The following is a 27,500-nucleotide window of genomic DNA, read 5'->3' on the forward strand; positions in this document are numbered from 1 at the left end:
CAGTGAAAGAGAATTCCACAACCATGGTGCCACTGCCTGAAAGGCCGAATCACCACCAGCTTTAAATCGAGTGCGTGGGGCCGCCAGCAGACTCTGACCTGATGACCTTAGAGCTCGGGAAGATGAATGTGGTTCCAGCAGGTCAGATAAATAATGGGGAGCTTGACCCTTGGCCCTAAAGGTTAGAAATAAAATTTTAAAATGATTAAATGTCTGAGAACCAATGTTCCCTCTAATGTTTCCTGTGTCACACACAAACTCCCTGAGCGAACCCTTGGACACTGTGAGCGACATTAGACGTGTGCACTGTGGTCACGGCAGCATTGAATCCATCCAAGTTACATGTTTATTAAAATAATCAAATTACAGCATTTCTGTTAGACTACTTTTCATTAACTGCTTTAGCCCACTCACAATGAAAATCTTTAAAAAAATCTTGTTCATGACCTGTGTAGCATGTTAACACTATTGGAAGTAAAAATAACTTGAACTCCAATTTTGAAAACACAACTTTCTTTCTTTCTTTCTTTCTTTCTTTCTTTCTTTCTTTTTTATAAAAATCTGACTGTATTATGAGTCTGTGGTCTGGGAGAGAGTCTGTAACTGTCTGCAAAATACAGGATATAATGACCAATGTTGGGCAATTAATTATATAGTTACTTCTTCAAAAAAGTAACTGAGTTTTGCAAACAACAAAGTTTTGCAGCTGTTTACCTAAAGCGATGGTACTGAGCAGATGACATCTAATTTTTATGATAAATGCCAAACTGTCCTTGATGAGGTTGCTCCTTTTAAAACTACTATAGGTGTCAAACTCTGAAGCCACACCAAACTACTATTAGAGCTGGCCTACTGGTATTATACAGCTAATATATACATTGTTTAGTATTAAGCTTTGCTTGTTCCATATTCAGGTTTTCAGCAAAACGTGTTTGAGTCCATAAGAAAAGATTCATTCTTATATCTGGAGGAATAAATATATTTCAATAAATATTAATATCCAGTTTTGAATTCTGGCCCACTGTGTATTTGAGTTTGACACCCTGTTTACCTAAAAATGCAGCCAAGGTGTTTTTAAATAAACATTTCAAACTGTTTATAGAACAATCAGCTGTTCTGCATCAAATCTGATGCCACACAAATTATTTGTGCCACTCCAAAAAATATTTCTGTCCACTATGAGATGAAGGAGAACAACAGCCTGATACCTGCAGGCCTGACAGCAGCAGATGTATCACTGCTGTAACACCTGTAACACTCAGCAGTCGCCTCATTGTTCTGACACACACAACAACACTGTTGACTACACTACACACTAACTACACACTAACTACACAAGATTTGCGCTAAACGTCGCAAATCTCTCACATCTCAAAACACGCCGTCACTCCTAAAACTTCCCCCTTCCTATAAAACTAAATGCCATGTTGCCATACCATTTTTTGATTGGTCGACATGGTACATTTTTCCACCAATAGGAAAGGCTGGGTTTTTTTTGGTGTTGTCTTTGCTCACAGGCTTTCGAGCGTTTTCCTTATAAAACGCTGTTTGTACCGTTTCTTCCTGCAGTAAATATAAACAACGACAGTATTCAGGAAGAAAAACAAACATTGCAGATATTTTATCATAACTCTGGTTTTACGTGGCCGATCAACACAATTTAAAAACTGGTATAAAGTCCACACTTTTCCCGTCAGTTGTTCCATCTGTCCTGCTCACGTCTCCAATGGTTGTACACGCTGTCATTAACGTGGCTTCACTCCACATCAGCTGCTTTGCTAGCTAGTGATGTGCGGATCGATCCTGAAATATCGATTTCTCCGATACCAGTCATTTATGTTCTAGAATCGATTCTCACATTAAAATATCGATATTTTAGTAATTTAGGGTAAATTTGTAGTTTATCATTAACAGGAACACAGTGGAAAGAAACTATAACATTCGGATTGTCTACATTCAGAATCAGAATCAGAATCAGAATCAGAATCAGAATACTTTATTGATCCCTGGGGGAAATTATTTTTTGTTACAGTGCTCCATTTTAAACCAACATTAAGACAAGACAGACAATACGCTAACTAAGAATAGTACAATATATACATATATATACATACATACATACATAAGTCACTTATAAATAAATAGTTGGAAAAGAAACATGTGTAGCTGTAGCAGCAAACAGTGTGTTAAGTGGATGCGTTGTACAGGGAGCCACAGGCAGGAATGATTTCCTGTGTCGTTCAGTGGTGCTTTTCGGTAATCTCAGTCTCTCACTGAACGAGCTCCTGTGACTGACCAACATGTCATGGAGTGGGTGGGAGGTGTTATCCAACATTGTCTTTATCTTGGACAGCATCCGCCTCTCCGACACCACCTTGAGGGAGTCCAGCTCCATCCCCACAACATTGCTGGCCTTACGGATCAGTTTATTAAGTCTGTTGGCATCTGCGACCCTCAGCCTGCTCCCCCAGCATGCAACAGCATAGAGGATCGCACTGGCCACCACAGACTCATAGAAAATCCTCAGCATTTTCTGGCAGATGTTGAAGGACCTCAGTCGCCTCAAAAAATAGAGACGACTCTGGCCCTTCCTGTAAAGTGCTGTGGTGTTTTTAGCCCAGTCCAGTTTATTGTCAATGTGAACTCCAAGGTATTTATAGTCCTCCACAATGTCAACACTGACCCCCTGGATTGAAACAGGGGTCAAGTGTTTCCTGGTCTTCCTGAAGTCCACGATCAGTTCCTTGGTCTTTGCCACGTTGAGCTGCAGATGATTCTGCTCACACCACGTGACAAAGGAGTCGACCACAGCCCGGTACTCTGTCTCATCATCCCTGCTGATGCATCCAACCACCGCAGAGTCATCAGAAAACTTCTGAAGATGGCAGGTCTCTGTGCAGTGGCTGAAGTCTGTGGTGTAGAGGGTGAAGAGGAAGGGGGAGAGGACAGTCCCCTGTGGTGCCCCTGTGTTGCTGATCACCTTGTCAGACACACACTGTGGGAGACGTACATATTGTGGTCTTCCTGTCAGGTAATCAACAATCCAGGACACCAGAGAAGCATCCACCTTCATCGCTGCTAACTTATCACCCAGGAGGGTCGGCCTGATGGTGTTGAAAGCACTGGAAAAGTCAAAAAACATGACCCTCACAGTGCTCGCCGGCTGGTCCAGATGGGTGTAGACACGATTGAGCAGGTAGATGATGGCGTCCTCAGTTCCGAGACGAGGCTGATAAGCGAACTGAAGGGGATCCAGATGTGGTCTTACTATGGGTCGCAGCTGGTCCAGGATGAGCCTTTCCAGGGTCTTCATGATGTGGGAGGTCAATGCCACGGGCCTGTAATCCTGGGGGCCACTGGGACGAGGCGTCTTTGGTACAGGGACGAGGCATGATGTCTTCCACATCACCGGGACCCTCTGCAGACTCAGACTCAGCATAAACAGTTTATGAAAGACTCCACACAGCTGGGGGGCACAGGTCTTGAGGACAAGGGGACTCACTCCGTCTGGTCCAGCAGACTTGCCTGAGTGAAGTCTCCTCATTTGCATCTCAACCTGGTATTGAGTGAAGGTGATGGGTGGGGGAGGGGTGTCAGGACTCTCACAGGAGGCAACATGTGAAGAGAGAGGCTGGCACAGTGGTGTGGCTCTGGATTCCAGGCTGACTGCAGGTGAGGTTGTGGGGGTGGGAGCAGACACTGTGGTGTCGAATCTATTGAAAAACAGATTCAACTCGTCGGCTCTATTCTCACCTCCCTCAGCTCCCCTGCTGTTGGTTGGCCTGAATCCAGTGATGGTCTTCATGCCCCTCCACACCTCTCTCATGCTGTTCTGCTGGAGTTTCCACTCCAGCTTCCTCCTGTAATTGTCCTTAGCCTCTCTGATCTTGTCCTTTAGTAACACCTGGACCTTCCTCACCTCCTCTTTGTTGCCCCCTCTGAAAGCCCTCTTCTTGTTGTTGAGGAGGGCTTTGATGTCCTTAGTCACCCACGGCTTGTTATTTGGGTAACAATGAACAGTCTGAGCTGGAACAATGGAGTCGGTGCAGAAAGTTATGTAGTCTGTGATACACTCAGTAAGCCCATTGATGTCCTCGGCGTGAGGCTCACAGAGTGTTTCCCAGTCGGTCACCTCGAAACAGCCCTGTAGTTCCGCTATTGCCTCCTCTGACCACCTCCTAACAGTCCTGGTGGTCACAGGTTCCCTCCTCACAATTGGCACATAGCGGGGGGTGAGGTGAATCAGGTTATGATCTGACCTACCAAGTGGGGGGAGGGAGGAGGAGCTGTATGCATCCTTGACGTTAGCATACAGTAAGTCTAAAGTTTTCTCTCCCCTGGTGGGACAGTCCACATATTGTTTGAATGTTGGTAGTGTATTGTCCAGTGATACATGGTTGAAGTCACCCGAGATCACAATAAAGGCACTCGGGTGCTGAGTCTGTAGCCGAGCTATGGCAGAGTGGATAGTGTCACATGCAGCTGTGGGGTTAGCAGAGGGGGGAACATAAACAGCCACCAAGATGACGTGAGAGAATTCCCTGGGTAAATAATACGGCCTGAGTCCAACAGCACACAGTTCAGTGTCCGGGCAACAAATCCTTTCTTTGATTGTTATGTTGGCAGGGTTACACCACCGGTTGTTAACTAAAACAGCAAGCCCACCTCCTTTACGCTTACCGCTAGCGATGCTGTCGCTGTCCGCCCGAACAGTGTGGAAGCCTTCCACGGAAGCATTCTCATCGGGAATGTCCTGGTGCAGCCATGATTCGGTGAAACACATCAGGCTACACTCTCGGTATTCCCTCTGACTCCGTACCAGTGCTGAGAGCTCATCGATTTTAATTGCCAACAATCTCACATTTCCCATCACGATAGACGGCAGACACGGTTTAAACCTCCTCCTCGCTTCGAGCCTCCGCTGTCTCACCGTCACCTTTTTTCTTCTCTTCTGTCCTTGACCTCTGCATCCCCGATGTGTTTTCCTCCAAATTTCAGCTGGTACTTCTGCGGGCCTGGCCAGCGAGCCGGCCGGCATCAGGGCGATCAGCTGATCTCTGGAGTAAACAGTCCGTGCGTGTAGGAGATGTGCCGCGGTCCTTGATAAAAGTAAGAGTTCCACGGCCACCAGAAGAACAAAAACTCTCTCAATCCACATGATTGAGTAAGAGATAGAAAACGGAGGAAAATACAAGTCAGAAAAAAAAAGAATACGTAAGAAAAAAGAGCTAAACTAAGAGAAAAGCAGGAGCGACTGTAACAGGCTGCACGCTGGTTGGCGCATGCGCACTAACTCAAAGGAACTACTTCCTCTTCCGCCTTTCATAGTCATGTGCGAAATACGGCTGTGCAAATGTCTCGCAGCCCCTTGGCGTGCGCACTCACAACAATGGCTGAATGTAATTGTGCAGACGTATTTTACCTCCACAAACAGCTGAGACGTGGTTTGCGATACATGTGGCAAAAACGTGAGGTGTTGTAGCCATACTTGCCAACCTTGAGACATCAGAATTAGGGAGACATTAAAAAGGGCTGTTGGGGGGGGGGGTGATAAATACATTTTACAGGGTTTATTTATCGGATAAAATACGTTAAATGTCACCGTTATTATTGGCCGGCCCGGAAACAGCGGGGGTGTCCAAATTCAGAGGCTGCTTCCACCTGAGGACCCGGCCTTCGCGGTCTAAAGAAAGCCGGGTAGTACGTCACGAGCTCCCTCAGTGGAGTGAAACTCTGCCGTCTGCTCCTTGCTATCTAAAATATAACAGGACACTGACGTAAACTCTCGACCGTCTCACACTTTGCTTAATTCATTTTCTGTTTGATATTTATTCAGCTGTGTGAATCCCTCGGGAACCCTCCATCGGGATTAATAAAGTTAAATTTAATCTAATCTAATAACTTTAATCTCAGCCAAACAGATCTACTCAAGAACAAATAAAACACTGAAAAAGCCAAACAATAACATTTTTAAGTTATCAAAGTGGCTTATATATCATGTTTAACCCGAGTAGCGAAAGACTGCAGGGGTTTGAAGACGATGTGTCAGTGTCATGAATCGCTGTGCGGCAGGCAGGAGTTGGACCCAAAATGCAGGCACTCAGGCACGAGGTTTAAACACAACGAACTCAGCTTTAGTGCTGGCAGGGGAAAGTCATACAGAAGCAAACTAAAGTAAACTGGAAAATGCCAAACTAAACACACAGGGAGACCCACACAGTATGAGAGACAACACTGACTCAGAGAAACACAGGGTTTAAATACACTGGGAAGTAACGCGGGGAATGAGACACAGAAGGAGGGCACAGCTGGGAGAAATCAGGACTGACGAGACAAGCAAAGCAGGACACATTCACATAAGACACAGACCTTCAAAGTAAAACAGGAAGTATAACACAGAGACGCACACTTGACTCGGTGCAGACAGCAACTAAGAAACACAGAGACATAAACCATAAGGCAGAGGACTCTAAGAACCAAAATACACAGAGGGAAATACTAAGCTTGGAACACAAGGAACTAGACTCGAGGGAGTAACGAAAGACCAACCATGAGAACATAATTCACAATACAGAGTGACAGAAAACACGAGAAACTCAAACATGCAAAGACACAGACGTACACTGAACAGAGTGTACATCTGTACAAAATACAAGAATCACAAAGACCTAAAAATGCTGGATCAGGAGACCCAGGACCCTGACAGTCGGTCGGCTCAGATATTTGAAGTTCACACTTCAAACATTCTTCAAGCATTTTCACCTGAAAATATGTTAAAAGTTATTTTGCGACCCAGAAAGAGAAATAAGAGTAATATTAAAACTAAGTCGCTGCCGCCATTGTTGGAAACTGGAATTGGCTGGGCCGCGCTATGAATTCTGCAATATGGTTTTTCAATTTTGTTGTCCAGGTGGAAATTCGGGAGAATGGTGGCTCCGGGATTCTCCCGGAAAAATCGGGAGGGTTGGCATGTATGGTTGTGGCAACATCACTAACCTTGTCAAAAACCTCAGAGTAAATCACATCACAGAATATGAGGCGCGTATGTTGAGGCGAACTGAAGAGGAGGACAGGGACAGGTGCTGCTAGGGCGAGACAGACGTCTCTCACGGAGTCCTTTAGTGCTGCAGGCAGGCAACGTGTTCAAATAATGCACAACTTCAGGTTTTTATTTCTATATGATGAACTCTGCATTATTACGTGATAAGAACAAGAAACAAGAGAGACGATCAGCTGATCATTGATCAGTTTCATGATTGAAGTAGCAACAGGAGAGGGAGGGGAGAGAATGAGAGAAGAGGCAGCTGTGCAGCAAAGACAGAATAACTCCAGCTTTGTGTCTTTTTCATTGTAGCTGAAGTCTGGGACGAATCGTGTTCCTTTTCCCCTCAATACGGATGTGTTGTAATTGGTCCAGCCCCGAGTTGATCGTGACCAACTGGCTAATCCACCACCTTTCATTGTTTATACCGTTACAAAGACAAACAAACATAAAAATGAAAAATCATCATCGGCCCACCGGGCAAATGTCCGGGATGCCCATCGGCAGGTCCAGCTATGCGGTCAGCTGGTGGGTAACAGGCATCTCCGAAAACGTCAGAGCACTTATGCAAATATGTGATGTCTTGATGAATCGAGCAGATACTTGAAGTTTATGCAGCACCATTCTTGCATGAAAATATCTTTAAAGTTTATTTTGTGACACAGACAGAGTTATATTTCAAACTCCGCCAATCTGTGTTCCTCTGCCACTGCCTCGTTTCATCATTTCGAGCTGATTGGAGACCAGAACAGCCAATCAGATAATTTTGCATCCAGGTCTGTGATTGGCTGGTTTTGTGGCACAAATATAACAGTGTAGAGAAAGAGTTGAGTGCGCATGGGCAGAAATGTTGAGAGCGCGAGCAACACATTGCGAGAGCAAATGAAAAACTGAGCGAGAGGGGCTGCTGTTGTGTGTGGATAATAGCAAACACTGAAATACATTTTTTTGCACGCAGCAATGAATTTTTTTCACTCAAATTTAGCTTTTCTTCGCTCAAAATAAATTTCTCCTCAAAATACAACACTTGTACCTGCAAACTTTTTTTACGTGCGCTCAGAATAGTGGCACAAAAATAACGCCATACGGCTCTAAGAGCCGTTTCGTTTGCGACCGACACATCACTAATAAGGACGCGTCATAGCCTGTCAACGACGTTGATTAGCTGCGTATATATGAATGTGAATCACATTATTGGCTGGACTATGGGATAAGGTGGCATCGTTCTAATCCCATACAGGAGCAGCCAGTCACTCACTGACTGACACTGCAAAACAGAATTGTTAAAGTTTTAATGTTAATTTCAATTCAGGTTAGATTTTTTTTCTGTGCGCAGAGACCTGCCAGCAGCTTAGAGGGAACATTGCTGAGAACACATATGTATTTAACTTTACATCGTCAAACGAAAGGAGAACATTCAAGCTATGCAGAAGGACTCTGCCCAGATTCATGTACTGTGATCACTGTAGAAATTCTCTACATAGGAAATTCTGTAGTGTTAGAACAGATGTATTTGTGCTGTACTGAAACCTGGTGTCATGTGAAACTATCACATGGATTAAACTGGTTTTCAGGCGTAACCCTGTGTTTACAGGATAACAATAACACGGTCTGTGTGCCAGGAATCAGATAAGTTAGGTTTCATTTACTCATTTACAGTATATATATGTTTTTAAAAAGGTGTGTTTTCCTGCTCAGACCAGTTTTGCAGCTCCTATTGTTCTCTCACATAGCGTGCATGCCACTAGACTTGGCAGGACTGTGCCCTGCTTCGTATATAAAGATGCTGCAGGTGGATGTGAGCAGCATCTCTGGAGACAGAGGTGGGTTTGGAGGATCATGGCGTCCACTCTGATGCTCCTGCTTCAGCTGCTCCTGGTCTCACTGGTGTCTGCTTCTCATTTTTTTGGGGGAACCACGACCTACACCTACAAAGGAAGAAACCCTGATGGCTCATTTAATGTGAGATACACAACGTTTAACTGTACTTAATGTTAATGACAGATAATAAGTGAAGCTGTGACAGAACAGGAATCTCCTCTTTTCACACTGATTATTCTGACTTTTATTTCCTTCTGTGCACAGGTCTGATTATTCTGATAGAAGAAACAGAAAATGAAGTTAAAAATGTAAAAGGTGTCGCTTCTTAACTTATCCATATATCTTGAAACACATTATTATTTTTAAACGCACGAGTGCACACATGTTGTCTTTTATAAAAGTTTAAACAAATAGTTAACTTTTTAAAAAAACTGAATAAAACTAATAAAAGTCCGTTGTCACATAGTTGTTACTGAAAGATGCTCCTCAAAAAATGTATTATTTATTAGTAGTAGTATTGGTAGTTGTAGTAGTTGTAATAGTATTGTGTGTTTCACTTTCTTCACCTCTAAATCCAGAGTGCCTTGACTAATCAATGGCTGCAGACGTGGCTTCCATGACCAACACTTGTTGTGTTAAAATTGTGATCACATGATCAAACACAGATACAGAACCTTCTTCTTGCAGATAACATGGAGTGACAAACTAAAATCTGACTGAGTTGCTTGTATGTTTTAAAGGTGGAAATTCGGGACAGAGACACCTATGATGGATGTTACTACTCCCTCGGCTGGTATTGTTCCAGTGGATACTGTGGCTACACCTCCAGAAGTCAGAGAGGCAGACTGGACAGCAGCACCAGTGCTCCACTCTATAACAGACAATGGTGTGAAACTGAAACCGTCACCACGCGGGTCGTCCCGAGCAACAGACCTTTTGAAATGCGGTGAGCATTTTTCATTTTAAGTATGAAGATACTGTTGATGTGCTTCATTGTGTGTAATTATTGGTTATTAATTTTTATTAATTATTATTCATCTAAAGTCACCACAGTCATTAAATCTGTCTGATATTATGATAAAACAAGAGCTTGGTGGGTGGATGACTTTGTTATTTCTAAACAAACCAGGGCAGCCAGCTGCTGCTGGATCCCCACACGGACCTATTACTGGAGCCATTATTGGTACTTGAACACTCTTGTGGATTTGGGAGAAAGATCCGACACTGGAAAACCAAACAGAGCACCAGAAGTTGCCATCCTACCTTTCCTCAGGTAAGCTTCCTGAAGTTTGATTTCTCTCACTGGGCCCACGTCCTCATTTCAGATTTGACAGCATTTTTAGTAGATAAAGGCGAAAACATGAGCTGAGCTGCGGTTTGGGGAAGGCCTCGAAGGGGACTGGTGGCGGCTACCAGGCCTGGCAGATCCCCGTGTACTAAGCAGAAGTGAAGAATGGAAAGAATTGAAAGAATTAAAAAAGGAGAGGTAGGGTGGGGCACAAAAACAAACATGCATTAGAACTGGAAGGGGTGTGTTTGGAGGCGAGGTCCAGCTCCTGAAATTCAGATAATTTATCTCCAATTAAACTATGAGCCTCTAAACAGCAGAATTTGAAAATGTCATCATGTGGCAAAACCTGCTTCTCTGAAAAAGGAAAACAAGAAGTTCTTGTTTTTTATCAACTAGCAGACAAATTAATTTTAGTTTTCATTCTATTGTCTACATATTTTTCTTTCTACCTTCTTGATCAGTTTTACAAGATAATACAAGATAATCATGCCAGTGCTTGACTCATGTTACTGTGTGAGACACTGACAGAGACTTTGTTAATGTGTTTATTAAAGAGTTCCTGAAAACTGCCCACGGACATACAAGCTGATGTCCTTTGATCCTGATGGAGACAAAGTCAGATGCAGATATGGAAATCCAGGAAGTGCAGAGTGCTACGGCTGCACCCAACATTCAGGCTTCCACTTACACCAGGTTAGCTGATGTTCTAATGCACTGTACAATAACTCACTTGTGGTTTTTCCCTTTTAACTCCAAAATGTCCCACTGTCAGGACTCCTGCACGTTACATTACCAATACACTAATGCTGACCCCAGGGTGAATGCATTTGAGTTGGTGGTGGAGGATTTCCCACAAGGACACATCAGTCTGAGATACTCCGATGGATCCCAGTCCTCCAGGTCTCCTCTGTCCGCAAGAAGGAAACGATCTGCCGCCATGTATCCAACAACTACATACCCCCCCACTACCACATCATGGTGGTGGTGGTCAACTACAGCCACTCCTACTACAACTACAGCTGCACCATGGTGGTGGTGGGGGTCAACGACAGCTGCCCCCACTACCACATCATGGTGGTGGTGGACAACTACAGCCGCTCCTACTACAACTACAGCTGCCCGCACTACCACACCATGGTGGTGGTGGACAACTACAGCCGCTCCTACTACAACTACAGCTGTTCCTACTACAACTACAGCTGCCCGCACTACCACATCATGGTGGTGGTGGACAACTACAGCTGCACCTACTACAACTACAGCTGTTCCTACTACAACTACAGCTGCCCGCACTACCACACCATGGTGGTGGTGGACAACTACAGCCGCTCCTACTACAACTACAGCTGCCCGCACTACCACATCATGGTGGTGGTGGTCAACTACAGCCACTCCTACTACAACTACAGCTGCACCATGGTGGTGGTGGGGGTCAACGACAGCTGCCCCCACTACCACATCATGGTGGTGGTGGACAACTACAGCCGCTCCTACTACAACTACAGCTGCCCGCACTACCACACCATGGTGGTGGTGGACAACTACAGCTGCTCCTACTACAACTACAGCTGCGCACACTACAACTACAACAGCCCGCACTACCACACCATGGTGGTGGACTACGGGCAGACCGCTGCAGGCGACCTCTCCTCCCCTCAGTAAACTACCGTTGCAGTTCTCTTTCGTTGGTAAGGCCCATTGTTGTCTCAGTGTTTGATGATGTGATGATGCAGCACACTCCGCTCTGCTCTGTTCTCAGCATGTTGCTGCTTTCATGACTCTGCACATGAAGACAGTGGTAACTGTGGTAGAAACAGCTGATCACAACAGACCTTTAAGACTTTTTATATATTCAGTTACCTACATTTATATATTTTTTTAAATATTTTAAGCGTGTATTCTCCTTATTGTGTTTATTTGTTACATTTATTATTTTTTCCCAAATAACTTGTAAAATGTACTCATTTACTCATGTGACGCACAGTTTATCTTAAAAACTTAATATTCATTTTACCTGTTTGCACTGAATTCTTCAGCAGCCCAAGAACCAAACTCCACTTCACGTGTTTGTTTAAAGCCTTAAACTTTTGCTATGCAGACAGCTGCTTCTTCCTGTTTGGTAATGGATGCTTATTTGTTACTACTCTAACTGTACTCCAGTGGATCCACCTGCTCCTTCATGCCAGGAGGGACTATACTTGCCCCAGTTTGTGCACCCAACACCTGCACACGGACAGCGCATTCATGCAGAGGTCAACAAAGAGGTGGAGATCAGAATCAAAGCACAGGCTTCATATGCAGCGTGAGTGAGACAAAGCTTGATTAAGGAGGCCTGATGGCAGCGAAGCATTATTATCACTTCAGCAGGAAAGCTCAGCTCAGCATTAATGAGCTAATCCTTGTTTCCTTCTGTGGTTTTCTTACAGAATACAAGATATCATCATGAGCGGGCCAATGAATATGACCCAGCACAGAACCACACATAATGAGTTTGTGCTTCGGTGGACGCCGTTCTCCAGCGATCTGGGAGATTATTTCCCAGTGTGCTTTGCTGTTGAATCGGCGACAGGGTTAGCCTCGGTTTCATTCCTTTAAACACAGAAATAGTTTGGGAGAGCAAAGTCATGATTGGACTCTTTGTGGGTTTTTCAGGTCAGCAGTGACCAGTTTTCCAGGCAATACCCACTCTCATAACCACGGCACCCCGACTTCACAGTAAGTGACTTTTTGTTGTTTTTAGTGCTTTAAAAAAATGGATTTTCTGCCTAGGTGTGAGAAGTTTAAATAAATGTGCTTTTGGAATAAATAATGCCACTATGAACAAATTATAAAATGAAGCTCTCCTCATTTGACCTTAAGCTTTACAATTTCAAGAGTATTTGAAGAAATAATAAAAAGGAAAATTATTTAAGTCACACATTAAGTCAACTTATCATCGTTCTGTCTCTTCAGGTCCGGCGTCTATCAGTCCGAGATGAGGTGTGTCATCTTGAAAGTTGGAACAGAGGAAAGTGAGTCTAAAGTTGTCTTTGATATCAAAATAAAAAAAAAATAAAAAAAATAAATAACTAAATAAATAACTAAAAATAAAAATAGAAAATATGTCAACTTTTTGGACATATTCTCAATTTTCTATTGTCAATATTTTTTTTTTTGACTTAACTCATTCTTTTTATTGTTAATATTCTAACTTTTTGACAATTGAAGTTGGAGAATTTTGACATATTTCTGGCAACATTAAAATAAACTGAAATTGTAAATCTTTAAATCTGTTGTGTTGGATTGCATTAGGTTTAGCTTAATGAAGAGTCCTTTGAATGGGTATCATAAGGTAAATTCTAAGTCTGTATGTTTTCTTACATCATATTTTATATGTTTTTAACTTGTTTCAGTTAAAACCAACGTGATCTGCACTGAGTCTGAAATGAGAGTCGAGGTGGAGAAATCGTCCCTCCGTGGACTCCGTGAGGATCACCTGCGTCTCAGTGAGCCCAGCAACACCCTCTGCAGCCTGGAGAGATACTCCAACAGCACTCACATCATCGGCGTCATCCCTCTCAATGCTTGTGGCACTCAGATCGAGGTAACCAGAGCTCCTTTGTATCTATTCTGTTGTTGTTGGTTTAGATACCAGAACGAGGACTGACAGAGTGATGTTTGACTCTGCAGGAAGACGAGGAACATCTCATTTTCAAGAATGAAATCACCACAGTGGATGACAGCGGAGCTCTGATCACCAGGAAACATAACCTGGAAGTAGAGTTCTACTGTCAGTACCCCAAAAAGGGGAACGTGTCACTGGGCTTCACAGCACACAGGACGATGGTGGAAGTGTTTGATAAAGGCTTCGGCACGTTCACCTACCAGTTTGAGTTTTACCCCAACAACCAGTTCAGAAGCATCATTGATCCCAGTTCGTACCCTCTGGAGTACGACGTAGGGCAGAAGATTTACATGGAGATAGATGCGTCCTCCATAGTCAACGACACCGAGATGTTTGTGGAGTCCTGCAGAGCCTCACCGTACGACAACCCCAATTCCCAGCCAACCTACTCCATCATTGAAGACGGGTACGCATGTGCTGAAGGAAGTGAAGTGTATATTATTTAGGGCACATCAGTTACCTCAACATTTGATAATTTGGCCAAGTTTGATACGAAAACCCACCATTGGATCAATATATAAAAGAAAAGAAGGAAACCCAGAGTTTTACCAAAGTTTTCTCTTTTCTTTGATTCTGAAATGCTGTAGAAACCCTGTGATGTCTCTGCTTCTGTAGCAGCTTTGATTGTAAGACATGAAGTTACAGCAGCTGTGTCGTCTTTGTGCTCGGCTCTGATTAGGTGCCCCGTGGACCCAACTGTGATGATCCATGAGACCGACAACAAGAGACAGTTTAGATTCTGCATCGAGGCCTTCAAGTTCATCGGTTTGCACGATCAGGTAAAGAACTGTAGATATCTAGAAGCTACAATTTCTAAAAGCACTAATAAATATGCCCAATTTTAGTCTCATTTTAAAGGTATTTATTTCGTTTTTAGTTGCTTTTTTAAACTTTTCTTAGAGTTCTCTTATGTGCTTGTGGTGGAAAACTATTTCCACTACTCGTCAGTCAATGTCATATTAGTTTTGAGACTCTTAATATTTGGTAAATGTATAAAAATGGCTCAAATTCCTGAACAAATGATGCAATACTGCTGCTGAACTGCTTCATTTATCTTCATTGTTTTGATTTTAAATCCATTGTAGTAGTCTACAGATTTACAATAACAAACTGTGCAGAAACACATGAAGTTAATTAGGCTGTGACATTTGTGCTTTCTCCTTGGCTGGGACGGAGAAGCAAAGGTTTGACTGCAGCTCTGCTCTTGTTCCACTAGAGGGGGCAACTGTACGTCTGCTGATATACTGACAGTGTGTCCTGTTTCACTCAGGTATACATCAGCTGTTCAGTAATGATGTGTGAAGCAGGGAATCCCAACAGCAGGTGCTCACAGGGATGCATCAACTCCACATCAAACCATCACCACCACTCCCACCGCCGAAAGAGGGACTCTGCCATCCAGACTGCAGCGCACTTCGTTTCCCAGGGTCCTCTGCGTTTGAAGAGGTCAGCAGACACCAGCATGAGTGCAGGTATGGAAACACAAAGTGCTTCTTAACATTAGCTTCTTTGTTTGACTTTCACTAAAGTGTGAACAATGCTGAGGTTCTATTGTGGTCTTCAGGGAACAACCTGAACCTGAACCTGAACCTGGTCTTCATCGCTGGATGTCTTCTTGCTGCTGTTGCCATGATCTGTGGAGTGCTCCTGTACAGGGCCAAAATGTCAAAGGTCAAATACCAGCGTTTGGCCTTGAGTGAAAATTAAGACAGCAGTGTAATCAGAATACCAGTTCCTGCATTACTTTTCAATGAACCTCATTTTGCTGTCAGAGTTTCGGTGTTTGTGTATCTGCTCATGTTTAAATCAATCATGAATTTAATTCTTTATAATTCAGCTTCATTTGTGTAGCGTGAACTCACAACAACAGTCACCTCAATTAGCTTTATGATGTAGGGCACAGTCCCAGCTGTTACAGCTGTATTTGTGTTTGCCAGCTTTAAGAGAAAACAGACATAAAACAGACTTTGAAAGATTAATCTTTGGCTTGTTGTTCAGTCGTGCAGCTTTACAGCAGCTTTTCTTTTTATATGTTAGAGTGTGATTCACAGAAAGTGTTACTGTTGATGTGTGCTCCTCTATAATCATTTTTGCTTTGAATATCTATGGCTATCATTGGACTGGTTACTATACATCTTTGTTATTAATCAATAAAAACATACGTGTTAGTGCTTCCTCAGTCAAAGTGTTACTCTTCATCACATCATATGGCGCATATACAGTGCCTTGAAAAAGTATTCATACCCTTTAAACTTTGACACATTTTGTCACCTTACATCCACAAACTTTGATGTTTTTTATTGAGGTTTTCTGTGACAAACCAACACAAAGAGCACAAAATTGTGAAGTGGTACCAAAACGATACATGGTTTTCAAAATTTTAAGCAAATAAAAATTTGAAAAGTGTGGCGTGCAATTGCACTCAGATCCCCCTGCGTCAATATTTTCACTGCGAGTCTTTTGGGGTATGTCTCTACCAGCGTTGCAAATGTAGAGACCAAAGTTTTTGCCTATTTTTCGTTGCAAAATAGCTCAAGCTCAGCCAGATTGGATGCAGAGCGTCTGTGAATAGCAATTTTCGAGTCTTGCCACAGATGCTCAGTGGGATTTCTGGACTTTTAATGGGCCATTTTAACACATTAATATTCTTTATATTTCCACACCATGTTTCACAGTGGGAATTGTGTGTTCAGGGTGATGAGCAGTGTTACTTTCCCGCCTCATGTAGCGCTTGGCATTTAGGCTCAAAAGCTCAACTCTGGTCTTTTCTTACCAGAACATCTTCCACCTGATTGCTGTGTCCCCTTCATGGCTCCTGCCAAATTGCATGTGGCATACTTTTTCCATTTTTGGATGATGGATTGAACTAGTGATGGCCTGCTTGAAGCTTGAAGCTTCGTTCAGTGTGACTGTCCGACGGATATATTGTAGGAATGAGTTAGAGTGCAGAGTGGGATTGCAAACATGCTTACATACAAGGATAATGGTTAGAATAAGTCTCTGGGTCAGAGAGTCCCGAACATGATATTCTAAATCAACTTTGAATCACTAGAAGAACAATGGATAATAACATTAGATTATCAAGGCTAGGCAGGGAAGTGTTTTCCTTTTCTGTCTTACAGAGGAGGGAGCAGACACCAGACCCCTTGTGGGGGTTTGAAACAGCCGATTCCGCTTTCTTAATTCTTCGATAAGCCAGGGCCTAGCCAGCTCCAATCAGCAAGAACCCTGTTATCATGGTTCCGAATAGGTAGATATCTTCAGCGTCCTCGATCGACAGTCCCGCCAGGCACACGACCCTCCAGTTATACCACCCGTCCATCGTGTATCCGGCAGGGAAAGTACCTCCAGGACACTCGGGCTCTCCCGAGCCCAGACTTCTCATTAAGAAAAGGGTGTCAATTGCATTCAGAGACCAGTTGATCAAATCCATAATTCCTCTTTTAGGTTTTAGAGAACAGACTGTGAGAGAGTGTTCCAGGGAAAAGTACTACAAAAAAAACCCACGAGACTAGACAAGGACACAAGAGGCTAAGCAGGGAAACTAAGGGAGAGGAGGAGGAGGAGAGGAGCCAAGAGCCAGAACAGTAACAGTAGCAGAAACAGGAAAAGCACTCTCGTGACTCACCGAATTTCTCTGTAATCCCGGAAAAGGGCTGAGGAGAGGATTGGCGAGGGCGACGTTTCCTTCTGGAAGAGGGAACCAGTGGAGAAATGGAGTCGACCTCCTCATCCTCCGACCGCATAGCCGTTGGCGTGGTGAGAGACAGGGCAAGCTCACGTGCCCTGACCTGCCCCCTCCGAAGCAAACTGCTGAAGCCAGGGGCTGGTTTTCACCATTGCTTCCACTGTGCTCAGTCCCACAGACATAGCCCATAAGCTGTTGGACTGGGATATGCGGTCCAGCAATTTAACCAGTCCTTCCATCTCAGCGTCCAACTCTGAAGTGAAAAAGTGCGATCTTCTGTCATGTGAAGGCTGCGTGCAGGCAGGAGTGGTGAAATGGAGAACCCAAAGTGCAGACTCCGGAGACAAACATGAACTCAAACAGAACAAAACTACGAATCCAAATAACTTAAAAGGGCACAGACCACACAGCATACATGAGGGTAGATCGCAACACTGACACAGAGAAACACAGGGCTTAAATACACAGAGGGAGCTATCAGGGAATGGGAAACAGGAGGGAAACACAGTTGGGACAAATCAGGGCTCACGAGACAAAGGAAGCAAAATCACACACATTAACATGAGACACGGACTTTTAAAGTAAAACAGGAAACATAACACAGAGACGCAGACTTGACAAGGGGAGACAGCAACTATGGATCATAGACAGAAAACCAGAACACTAAAACTCTAACAAAACCCACACAGAAAACCTAAGCTAAGAATAAACCTATAACCCATAAGGCACAGCTAGAATATAATGAAATAATCAAAATCAAAGAACCAAAAACACAAAACACTGGGTCGACGACCCAGGCACCATAACAACAGTGGAACAAATTCTCTTCTAAAATAAAAACAGGATGACCTTAAATACATCGAGTTTTTACTTTACAAGGTTATAAGCATTCACCCTTTCCAGTTCACAATCAATTCTACCCCCAGGTCAAAAATATGTCTAGGAAAATTGGCCTGATATAATATTACTTATAAACATACCTGTCCAGCTGTCCAGTGATTAATTCCAAAAGTACGTGGAGGCAGGACCTCACAGCAGAAGCATCCTCCATAATGTGTTGTACATTATTATATGAATTTTTCATCTATTGTATTTACCAACATCAAGAAGTCACAAGCAAAGAAAGACCACATCATGGCACATGTTTAAATAAGGAAAGTTTATTGATCACATTTATTTATTAAATAAATAGACATGACAGTTTTTTCACCCCCCCAAAAAATACATGTTCAAAGCAACACAATGGTGGCCCACCGTACTGAGAATTCCACTCTGTAGAGTGGGCAATCATAATGAAGCAGTACATTTTATTTTGTAGATTCAAGCTGCTCTTCATATTTTTGGCCACCAGATGTCACCTCACAGTGGTTGCGTGCTTTGCCCCACACAGTGGCAAAGTCTTGCACTTTCATATTCAATTCAGCTTCTCCATCATGTACCTTTAGATGTTTCATACAGGGTTCAACATATTAGTTGTTTTCACAGGTGTGCTCTATATCTCAACCATGGCTCATAATAAGACGACAGTCTTTCAAACAGGTCAAATGCCTCTGAGCACGTCATTAGTTTAAATATTTACCTATTTTACTTCATCTCATATGTCATTAAACTGAATTTGAGCAACCCTAAGCTTAATGCAGATTACTATTAACAACTGGTTAAATTAATGGTCTGGAGCACCGGCTGTTGTTGATCAGGGCAATCTAAAGAATCTGCTTTTTTTTTTTTTTGCTTTTTGTGGATTTCTCCACCTATTTGCACTTATTTTACCTGCTCCGGTTTGGTGTTTTTCTAACCATTCCTCATCAGGTGTTAATTTTACTTGTTTATTCCCCATTTTCAAAGATTTTGCTGGGCCGTCGCTGGCACGCTTGACTTCAGAGTGGTTTACTGATACGGCCTTCGACTTCACCCTAACGGTGAAGCGGTATCAGTTTTATGAGATGAAACTCAACCGTTCTCCTTTGTCACCAGTACGTGAGCCTCAGCAAAGAAAACAAAAATAGAAGTAGTTCGGCAGCGTATTGTGCTGTAAAATCAACTTACTTCCAGACACATACACACACACACACACACACACACACACACACACACACACACACACACACACACACACACACACACACACACACACACACACACACACACACACACACACACACACACACAGACATTTGCGTGCTAATTTGTCACAAAGTAATTTCAGCTGCCTCTAAAACTAGTCTAAACACAGTTCCTTTTAGCGAACTTAAACCTATTTTATCACATTTCTTTAAACCTTTGCGGCCGTTTTATACACCAAAATAGTGTTTCTCCCCCTCCGACTTCTCACTGGTGGTTCAGATCATCGGACTGAATCCCAGCGCCGTGGACCAGATTTAAAAACACCGGCCCAGACCCGAATTTGACGTCCTGGGGCTCTCTCCTTGTCCAAGACGGCTGTGCACAGGCTTCGGTGCTGGCTCCCCACGGCGTCAGGAATCAGTGCTGGATCCTGGAACAGAGTCACAGATAACAGTTCAGATATTTTCTGCTCCGGCTACGAAGGACCAAATAATGTTAAGAAATATACTCTATAACACTTCTTCAGTAAAGACTCAGAGAAGAGAAACACACGGAACTTCTTGCTAGCAAGGGCAGCCTCCAGACCTGAGACTCGCACTGAGAAACTGCCCCGGTCTTTATTTATACTTCAGTGGGTGCTTGTGTGTGTGTGTGTGTGTGTGTGTGTGTGTGTGTGTGTGTGTGTGTGTGTGTGTGTGTGCGCGTGTGTGTGTGGTCTTGCTGATCAAAGGGTCATATAACATTACAGCACAAAAGGAACATCCTTGGTCAGGAAGAGGGTAGTCTCCCCCTCACCCTAGATGGTTCACCCTAGATAACACAGTGAGGAAGTCCAGCAGTTCATCTAAACAAAAGGCACTTAGACTAAAACAGACATAGCTACGTTAAAACAATAAAACAAGGTATGACCTCTTCCCATGCTCCCAGGATGTGGGGGTGGACGCTAGAACACCTTGAAGAGTTACAGGCCCCCTAGGATGAGACATTCTTTCAATATGCCACCAACTATATACTTCTACACACAAATGATTACATGCAGCATTCTACCATATGCAAACTTATATCATTAAAAGATTATACTGACTACTAAGTACAATTTTCCTATTAACAATTAGCTTAGAACTTTGCTTTATATCTTCTCTTTGAACAAGACAGACATTTAGGAGTAACATGGCCTTACAAACCCAACAGTGAGATCTTAAGAGATCCAGCCTACGGCTCTTCAATGGGGTGTCACAGGGTCCCCAGGAAAAAAAATTGTAAATGTAAAATAATAAAATAAATATTCTCCTGTAGCAATAACAAAGTAAAACATAAATTATTCTGTAGCAATTACACAAGAATATCCAGTAATGTCCCTGCCTACAATTAAACACATTCACTTACCAAAGTGAAATCGGGGGCATCTGCTGTGGCAAACGGGTGCAAGCCTTTGACCACAAACTGAGTCACTGCTCGGTGACGTTCGTCTATCCTGGCCTGAAAGGAGACGCTGCCGGCAGACTGCAGCGAGAGCTGCCAGCATCTGAGCCAGACTCAGTCTCATCATGGTCACTAAATGCACAGTAATGGTTTTGTAATAAGGCAGATCGCACTAACATAATATGCACTGTTGTTGATTATTTACCTGCCGCATTAACGGGAGAGGACGTGCAAACGTTACCGCTGCTGCTGGGTTGAGATTCACGAGTCGAGCGGAATTAAAAACACGACATTCATTTAAGGTCATCGTGTGTTTTGTGAGCAAATGCTTTTGCATATTCGTAGTGTTTCCTCCCTTAAATGAAATATCTACTTTGCAAGTATTGCAAGTTGCCCTGTTGTCATCCGTTCTCGTAAAGTATAACCAAACGTTTGAGCGTTTGAGCCGCTTAGGCGCCGCGTTTCCTGCCAGGTAAATGACGCTCCGCAACGTGGTGACGTCATTCGGGCGACTGGAATCGATAAGGGAATCGTTTGCAAAAATGGCAAACAATTCCACGGAAGAGAAACAGTGGGAAACAGTTTTCGATACCCATCCCTATTCCCAGGTGTGTCGAGCTGTAGCCGTGTAAAGGAGCGTTCAGGAGTATGGGGGCAATGGGCCAGACACCCCATATATAAGCTATATAAGCATTCAAAGCTTATATAACCTTTGCAAGAGCTTGGTCCGCATAACTGAGAATAACTCGGACCCATTCCCGGTGGGTGTTGGACTCTGCCAGGTCTGCCCTTGGTCACCGATTCTGTTCTCATCTCTGCATTTTGTGGATGATGTGACTCTTTCCTTTTGTCTGTGTGTTGCACTCTGGTTTCCCACAAATACATTGACTACTGTTGTGCAAACTACAAACTCTATAGAGTGCAATGCTACTTTAATGGCACACAGTCCTACTAGGCAGTCGCCATTGATCACTAAGTTACCTTATAACACTCAAGAATTGTCTTTGATATTAAACCACAAAAATTTCTTTTTAACCACAACATTAACTAGAAAAATAACACATGGTATAAAACCCGTTTCACAGAGTGCATAATACATTAAAGGCTCAGAGTTCAGCAGTCTCTCAGTGGTTTAGGTTAGCTTCACAACACACTATTCCACATTAGCCAAGTCCCCTAACATGTAGCCTTAACTCACAATTTACACACAATTCTCAAAAGAAACCACTTCCTTCCATTCTCAAATAAACAACATACTGTGCAATGTACATTCATTTTAATGCACATTTACTAACCCGTGGTAAAGAGTAGAAGTGGCACACACATAGAGCTGGTGTTAGCTTCACAACAGGAAGGTTTATTCTTCCTTTGTGCTGCAAAACACTGCTGGATACCACCAGCATGCTGGAGGAGCGGCTATCTGCCACAACCGGTTGGGGTGAGAGGAGTGAGACAGGATAAAGACATGCTGTGGAAGACAGCCAGAGATTAATAACAAGTATGATTCAATGCAGAGAGGTCGCTTCACATGCCACTATGTCAAAGTAACTGAGGATCAAGCACAGAAAAACATGAAGGATTTTTTCCTGGCTTCATTTTTTTTTGTCTTTTACAGCACATAAGCACTTTGAAAATATGCTGCAGCAAATCAAAAATGGAAGAAAACCATGAATCACCACACGGATGTTTCCTGTGCAAAGATCGATGCTGCTGAAGTGAAGCAGGGCAAAGTTAAAGAGGTTTTATCAGAGACTGAAAAATGATCTTATGAAGTGAGACACAGAGTAGCGAGTTGCACCGCGTTTATTTTACAAGGAAACAAAAGCATGCACGGTGAGTGTCTATGCGAGTGCTAGTCAGAGCAATTCTGTGAAACTTCATTTATACTGATTATTCAGTAATGAACTAAGAAATTAAGAAATCAATCTCCTTATGAATTATAAATTTTTTGATGGTGAAAGTTGAAGTTTTACATTAAATATATATATAACAATTTGTATTTTTTTTCTCATTGCTCATCCGTGTTGGTATAAACGTCAAGTCAAAAATCAAATGGTGAAAGTGTTTTGGGGAAAAAATTTGAAAACTCAAGGTTAAGGTATTTTTTAGAGAACATTTTTAAAAATGCTGAGTTAAAGGCCCTCTTGAGTGCTTAAAAGAACAGGATCCGATAAACTGCATGTTTGAAATCAGTGAGTACTCACTGCATTTAAAGTGCTTTAATCAAAGAAGATTATAAAAAGCAGAATATGTGTAACCACATGTGTTTAAAGCTTTTTGGGATATTGTACTTCCCATAAAAGCACCAAAGTGGGGTAAATGTATGTCTTTGTTTGTAGTAGTTATTTGTTCTTTCCTCCTGTCTTTCTTCTTTTTGTCTTTGTCAAAAGAATTGCACAACCGGAAAAACCAGAACGCTGAGAGAACGTGAAGAAGAAGAAGAAGCAAGCATAAGTCTATTCAACAGTGTGCAACACCATGTGTGTGCCAAAGAGGGTAGCACAGCTATAATAGCACTGCAGGTCACTCCCCAGCGCTGGGTGGATGCAGGTGGAACTGATACTAGATATTAGAAGGAATAAACTAAAAAAACAAGAACAATTAATTAATTCAAAAATAGAAAAAAATAGAAATATAATTTGAGGATTGTAAAAAAGTGATCAATTGATTGATTAACATAAAGACCAGAGTATTAAAGCATAGACAAACACTGACAATTTTTATATCTTCTCCATTTTCACCCCAAGCACTTTCTTCTAAGCTCTTCAGTGCTTCCTAGCTGACATCCACACACTCACCAGAGAGCAACTTGGGGTTAGTGTCTTGCCCAAGGACGCTTGGCATGCAGATCAAAACACCAACCCTCTGATGAGTAGATGACCTGCTCTACCTCCTGAACTACAGCTACCCCACAAACCCTTCACAGCCACCAAACAAGCTCCAACTCAACTCACAGCTCTCGCCCCTCATGATTTTGCTGAATTATTTTAGTTGAATGTTTCTTAAAAAGTTGGCATTGTGTCCTTTTTTCAGAAGAAGGAGGGAGGACAACAACTACTGATGTACTACATTTAAAGCCTGGATCATTAGTAATAGAGACTGTGAGACATACAAATATGAAAACGTAAAACACAGACTTACACTAAATGCAAAACAAAAAAACAACAACATCGATGCATAATCTTTTCTTATTTAGAAAGACTCAATATACAAGACTTTTTTTACTCTTCAGTTTTTCATTTGAAATACAGAATAGGAATAGGAAGGTCTTAGAAATGCGTGTGGTGGAGAGGGGAGCTGTGTGATTGTAGCAGAATGGTTTAAGCCTGCTTTCAATAAGCAACAATAAGCATGCCTGTTTTGAATATGCTAACCTATTACTAGCAGGGACTCTGTGTATATGTCCTTCACTGCCCACTTTTAAATCACGTCTTAAAACCCATTTCTATTCTTTGGCCTTTATCCTCAGTGAGACTTACAGGGAGTGCAGAATTATTAGGCAAGTTGTATTTTTGAGGAATAATTTTATTATTGAACAACAACCATGTTCTCAATGAACCCAAAAAACTCATTAATATCAAAGCTGAATGTTTGTGGAAGTAGTTTTTAGTTTGTTTTTAGTTTTAGCTATTTTAGGGGGATATCTGTGTGTGCAGGTGACTATTACTGTGCATAATTATTAGGCAACTTAACAAAAAACAAATATATACCCCCTCCCTTTCCAAACGCCTTCGATGCTTGTGCCCTACCGGGGAAGATGGCAATTGACTGGACCAGCGCAGACATGCTGCAGGACCGGATGCGCTGTCTACACCGGCTCTCTCTTACCCTTTACCCGCCCCTGTTGCTTGTCTTGTGTTTCTATGGTGTATTGATAGTCATGTGCTTTTTGTGCTGAGGTGTTTTTTCTGTTATCAAACTGTTCTCCCACTAGGAGCTCAGTCTGAGTGGAGTTTTTTTTCTCCTCCTCTTACCTCATGTTATGTATTTTCGTTGTTTTTTTCCTATCAGCCTACCTTTCTTACATGTCTCCCCAATGTGATGTTTGTGTAAAGTTGGTCAGAAGGTTCCTTTGTAAGTGCGCATGCGCCATTAGCGTGCTGCCTGCTGTAACCCTAATTTCCTTCGGGATTAATAAAGTATTCTGATTCTGATTCTGATTTCAATTATTTATTTTTACCAGTGAAACCAATACAACATCTCCACATTCACAAATATACATTTCTGACATTCAAAAACAAAACAAAAACAAATCAGCGACCAATATAGCCACCTTTCTTTGCAAGGACACTCAAAAGCCTGCCATCCATGGATTCTGTCAGTGTTTTGATCTGTTCACCATCAACATTGCGTGCAGCAGCAACCACAGCCTCCCAGACACTGTTCAGAGAGGTGTACTGTTTTCCCTCCTTGTAAATCTCACATTTGATGATGGACCACAGGTTCTCAATGGGGTTCAGATCAGGTGAACAAGGAGGCCATGTCATTAGTTTTTCTTCTTTTATACCCTTTATTGCAGCCACGCTGTGGAGTACTTGGACGCGTGTGATGGAGCATTGTCCTGCATGAAAATCATGTTTTTCTTGAAGGATGCAGACTTCTTCCTGTACCACTGCTTGAAGAAGGTGTCTTCCAGAAACTGGCAGTAGGACTGGGAGTTGAGCTTGACTCCATCCTCAACCCGAAAAGGCCCCACAAGCTCATCTTTGATGATACCAGCCCAAACCAGTACTCCACCTCCACCTTGCTGGCGTCGTGTGACTGTAGAGCAGGGGTGTCAAACTCAAATACACAGTGGGCCAGAATTCAAAACTGGATATTAATATTTATTGAAATATATTTATTCCTCCAGATATAAGAATGAATCTTTTCTTATGGACTCAAACACGTTTTGCTGAAAACCTGAATATGGAACAAGCAAAGCTTAATACTAAACAATGTATATATTAGCTGTATAATACCAGTAGGCCAGCTCTAATAGTAGTTTGGTGTGGCTTCAGAGTTTGACACCTATAGTAGTTTTAAAAGGAGCAACCTCATCAAGGACAGTTTGGCATTTATCATAAAAATTAGATGTCATCTGCTCAGTACCATCGCCGAGGGGAGACCTTAAACTTCTTAAAAGCAATAGAAAATAGTTCTGTTGCAGATGGGTTAAATACACAACAATGGGGTGTTGGAATAAGAGGAGGAAAATGGCAGTGAGATAAAAATATATCAAACACAACAGTGAAAAAACAGCATCACGTTTCCATGTGTAGGACCGGTAACCCTAAAGACAGCACAAGATCCAGCGTATGAGCCTGTTTCTGGGTGTAGATCAGTCTCATGATGAACAGGCTCAAGAACGTCTCTGGGATCACTGCTGTTGTTTTAAAATGGTTTATATCATATTTATCTGAGAGATCTTTTACTGTTCGTATGAATCAAATGATGTCTGGATCAACAGTTCTGCCTTGTGGGGTACCTCAGGGATCCGTCTTGGGTCCAATTCTCTTTTTGCTTTATGTATTCCACCTAGGCCAAATTATTAGGTGCTATGTATAAGCCGTGAGACCAGTTTTCCCGTGCTTTACTCGGGTACGTCAGTTTGAAGAGGAAAGAGAACTCCACGGGACTCCGATGTGAAAAGATGTAACAAAAAATTGATTCCACAGTTTGCATCTTACAGGAGTGGTCAGGTTTAACTTATCCTCAACAAAATAACCTACTATGGTAGGAAAACCGTGTGGCTCTGTTCTAGCCTGCTGCCGCGTATAGCTTATGCCGTATTAACTCTTTTTCTCTTTCCCCCCTCCCGCACCGCATGCGCTAATTTGCATATATCCGTGATGCCCAGATTTGACTATAAACACGAGTCCTTAAGTCACATGTGTTCATGGTACTACGTAACCAAACCAACACAGCAATAAAATAATTTTAGTTCCACCATAAACATGCATTTACTTCTTAAAGTATTAATTACACAAACAAGCTTAACAACAGCGAAATATAAATACTAAAACATATGAACTATCTTAACTTGGCTCACACACGATAAAATATCTCCTATCATCTCTATGCTGATGACATTCAGTTATGCTGTTCTTTCAAAGAGTTTTATAAATGTTCTAGTTTAAGTAATTGCCTGACAGAAATCAAACAGAAATCAAGCAATGGTTAAACAGCAGCTAAAGTCTGGTAAAACAGAAACTTTAATTATTGCTGCCGACCACATGATCTCAGAAATTAGGCAGCATATCAGCTTCTTTGACCTTTCTGTTAAATCGAGCCTTAGAAACCTCGGTGTCATGTTTGACAGCTCGATGTCGCTCGAGCAGCTGGTCCGAAACTGTTTTTATCATCTAAGAAACATTTCAAAACTCAGACTAATGGTGTCAAAGCCTGAACTGGAGATGATTATTCATGCTTTTATTTCCTCCCATTTAGACTACTGTAACTTTTTACTTGTTTAAACAAATCAGCCTTAAATAGTCTTCAGACTGTGCAGAATGTTGCAGCACTCTTA

At 42.5% G+C, this 27,500-nt stretch overlaps 2 protein-coding genes across 3 annotated transcripts in view; both read left to right on the plus strand.

Annotated features, from left to right (window-relative positions):
• LOC309714354 (uncharacterized protein) overlaps positions 1 to 27,500 on the plus strand; it is an 84,228-nt gene that overhangs the window by 5,281 nt on the left and 51,447 nt on the right. The gene's annotated exons all lie outside the window — the stretch shown is intronic.
• Positions 8,838 to 15,997, plus strand: LOC309714367 (uncharacterized protein). 2 transcript variants are annotated; one of them, XM_082546772.1, is made up of 15 exons: positions 8,838 to 9,004; positions 9,604 to 9,809; positions 9,993 to 10,136; positions 10,709 to 10,847; positions 10,927 to 11,452; positions 11,567 to 11,842; positions 12,315 to 12,456; positions 12,581 to 12,724; positions 12,807 to 12,869; positions 13,107 to 13,165; positions 13,547 to 13,737; positions 13,824 to 14,224; positions 14,498 to 14,597; positions 15,089 to 15,290; positions 15,383 to 15,997. In XM_082546772.1, the coding sequence occupies exons 1-15, from the start codon at positions 8,882 to 8,884 to the stop codon at positions 15,523 to 15,525; spliced, it is 2,859 nt and encodes a 952-aa protein (XP_082402898.1). In that variant the 5' UTR covers positions 8,838 to 8,881; the 3' UTR covers positions 15,526 to 15,997. The 2 variants fall into 2 exon arrangements, with proteins under 2 accessions (XP_082402898.1, XP_082402897.1); XM_082546771.1 differs by having other exon boundaries at positions 10,927 to 11,842.

Source organism: Aulonocara stuartgranti, assembly GCF_965226115.1.
Source record: "Aulonocara stuartgranti genome assembly, chromosome: 9".
Classification (NCBI taxonomy): Eukaryota; Metazoa; Chordata; class Actinopteri; order Cichliformes; family Cichlidae; genus Aulonocara; species Aulonocara stuartgranti.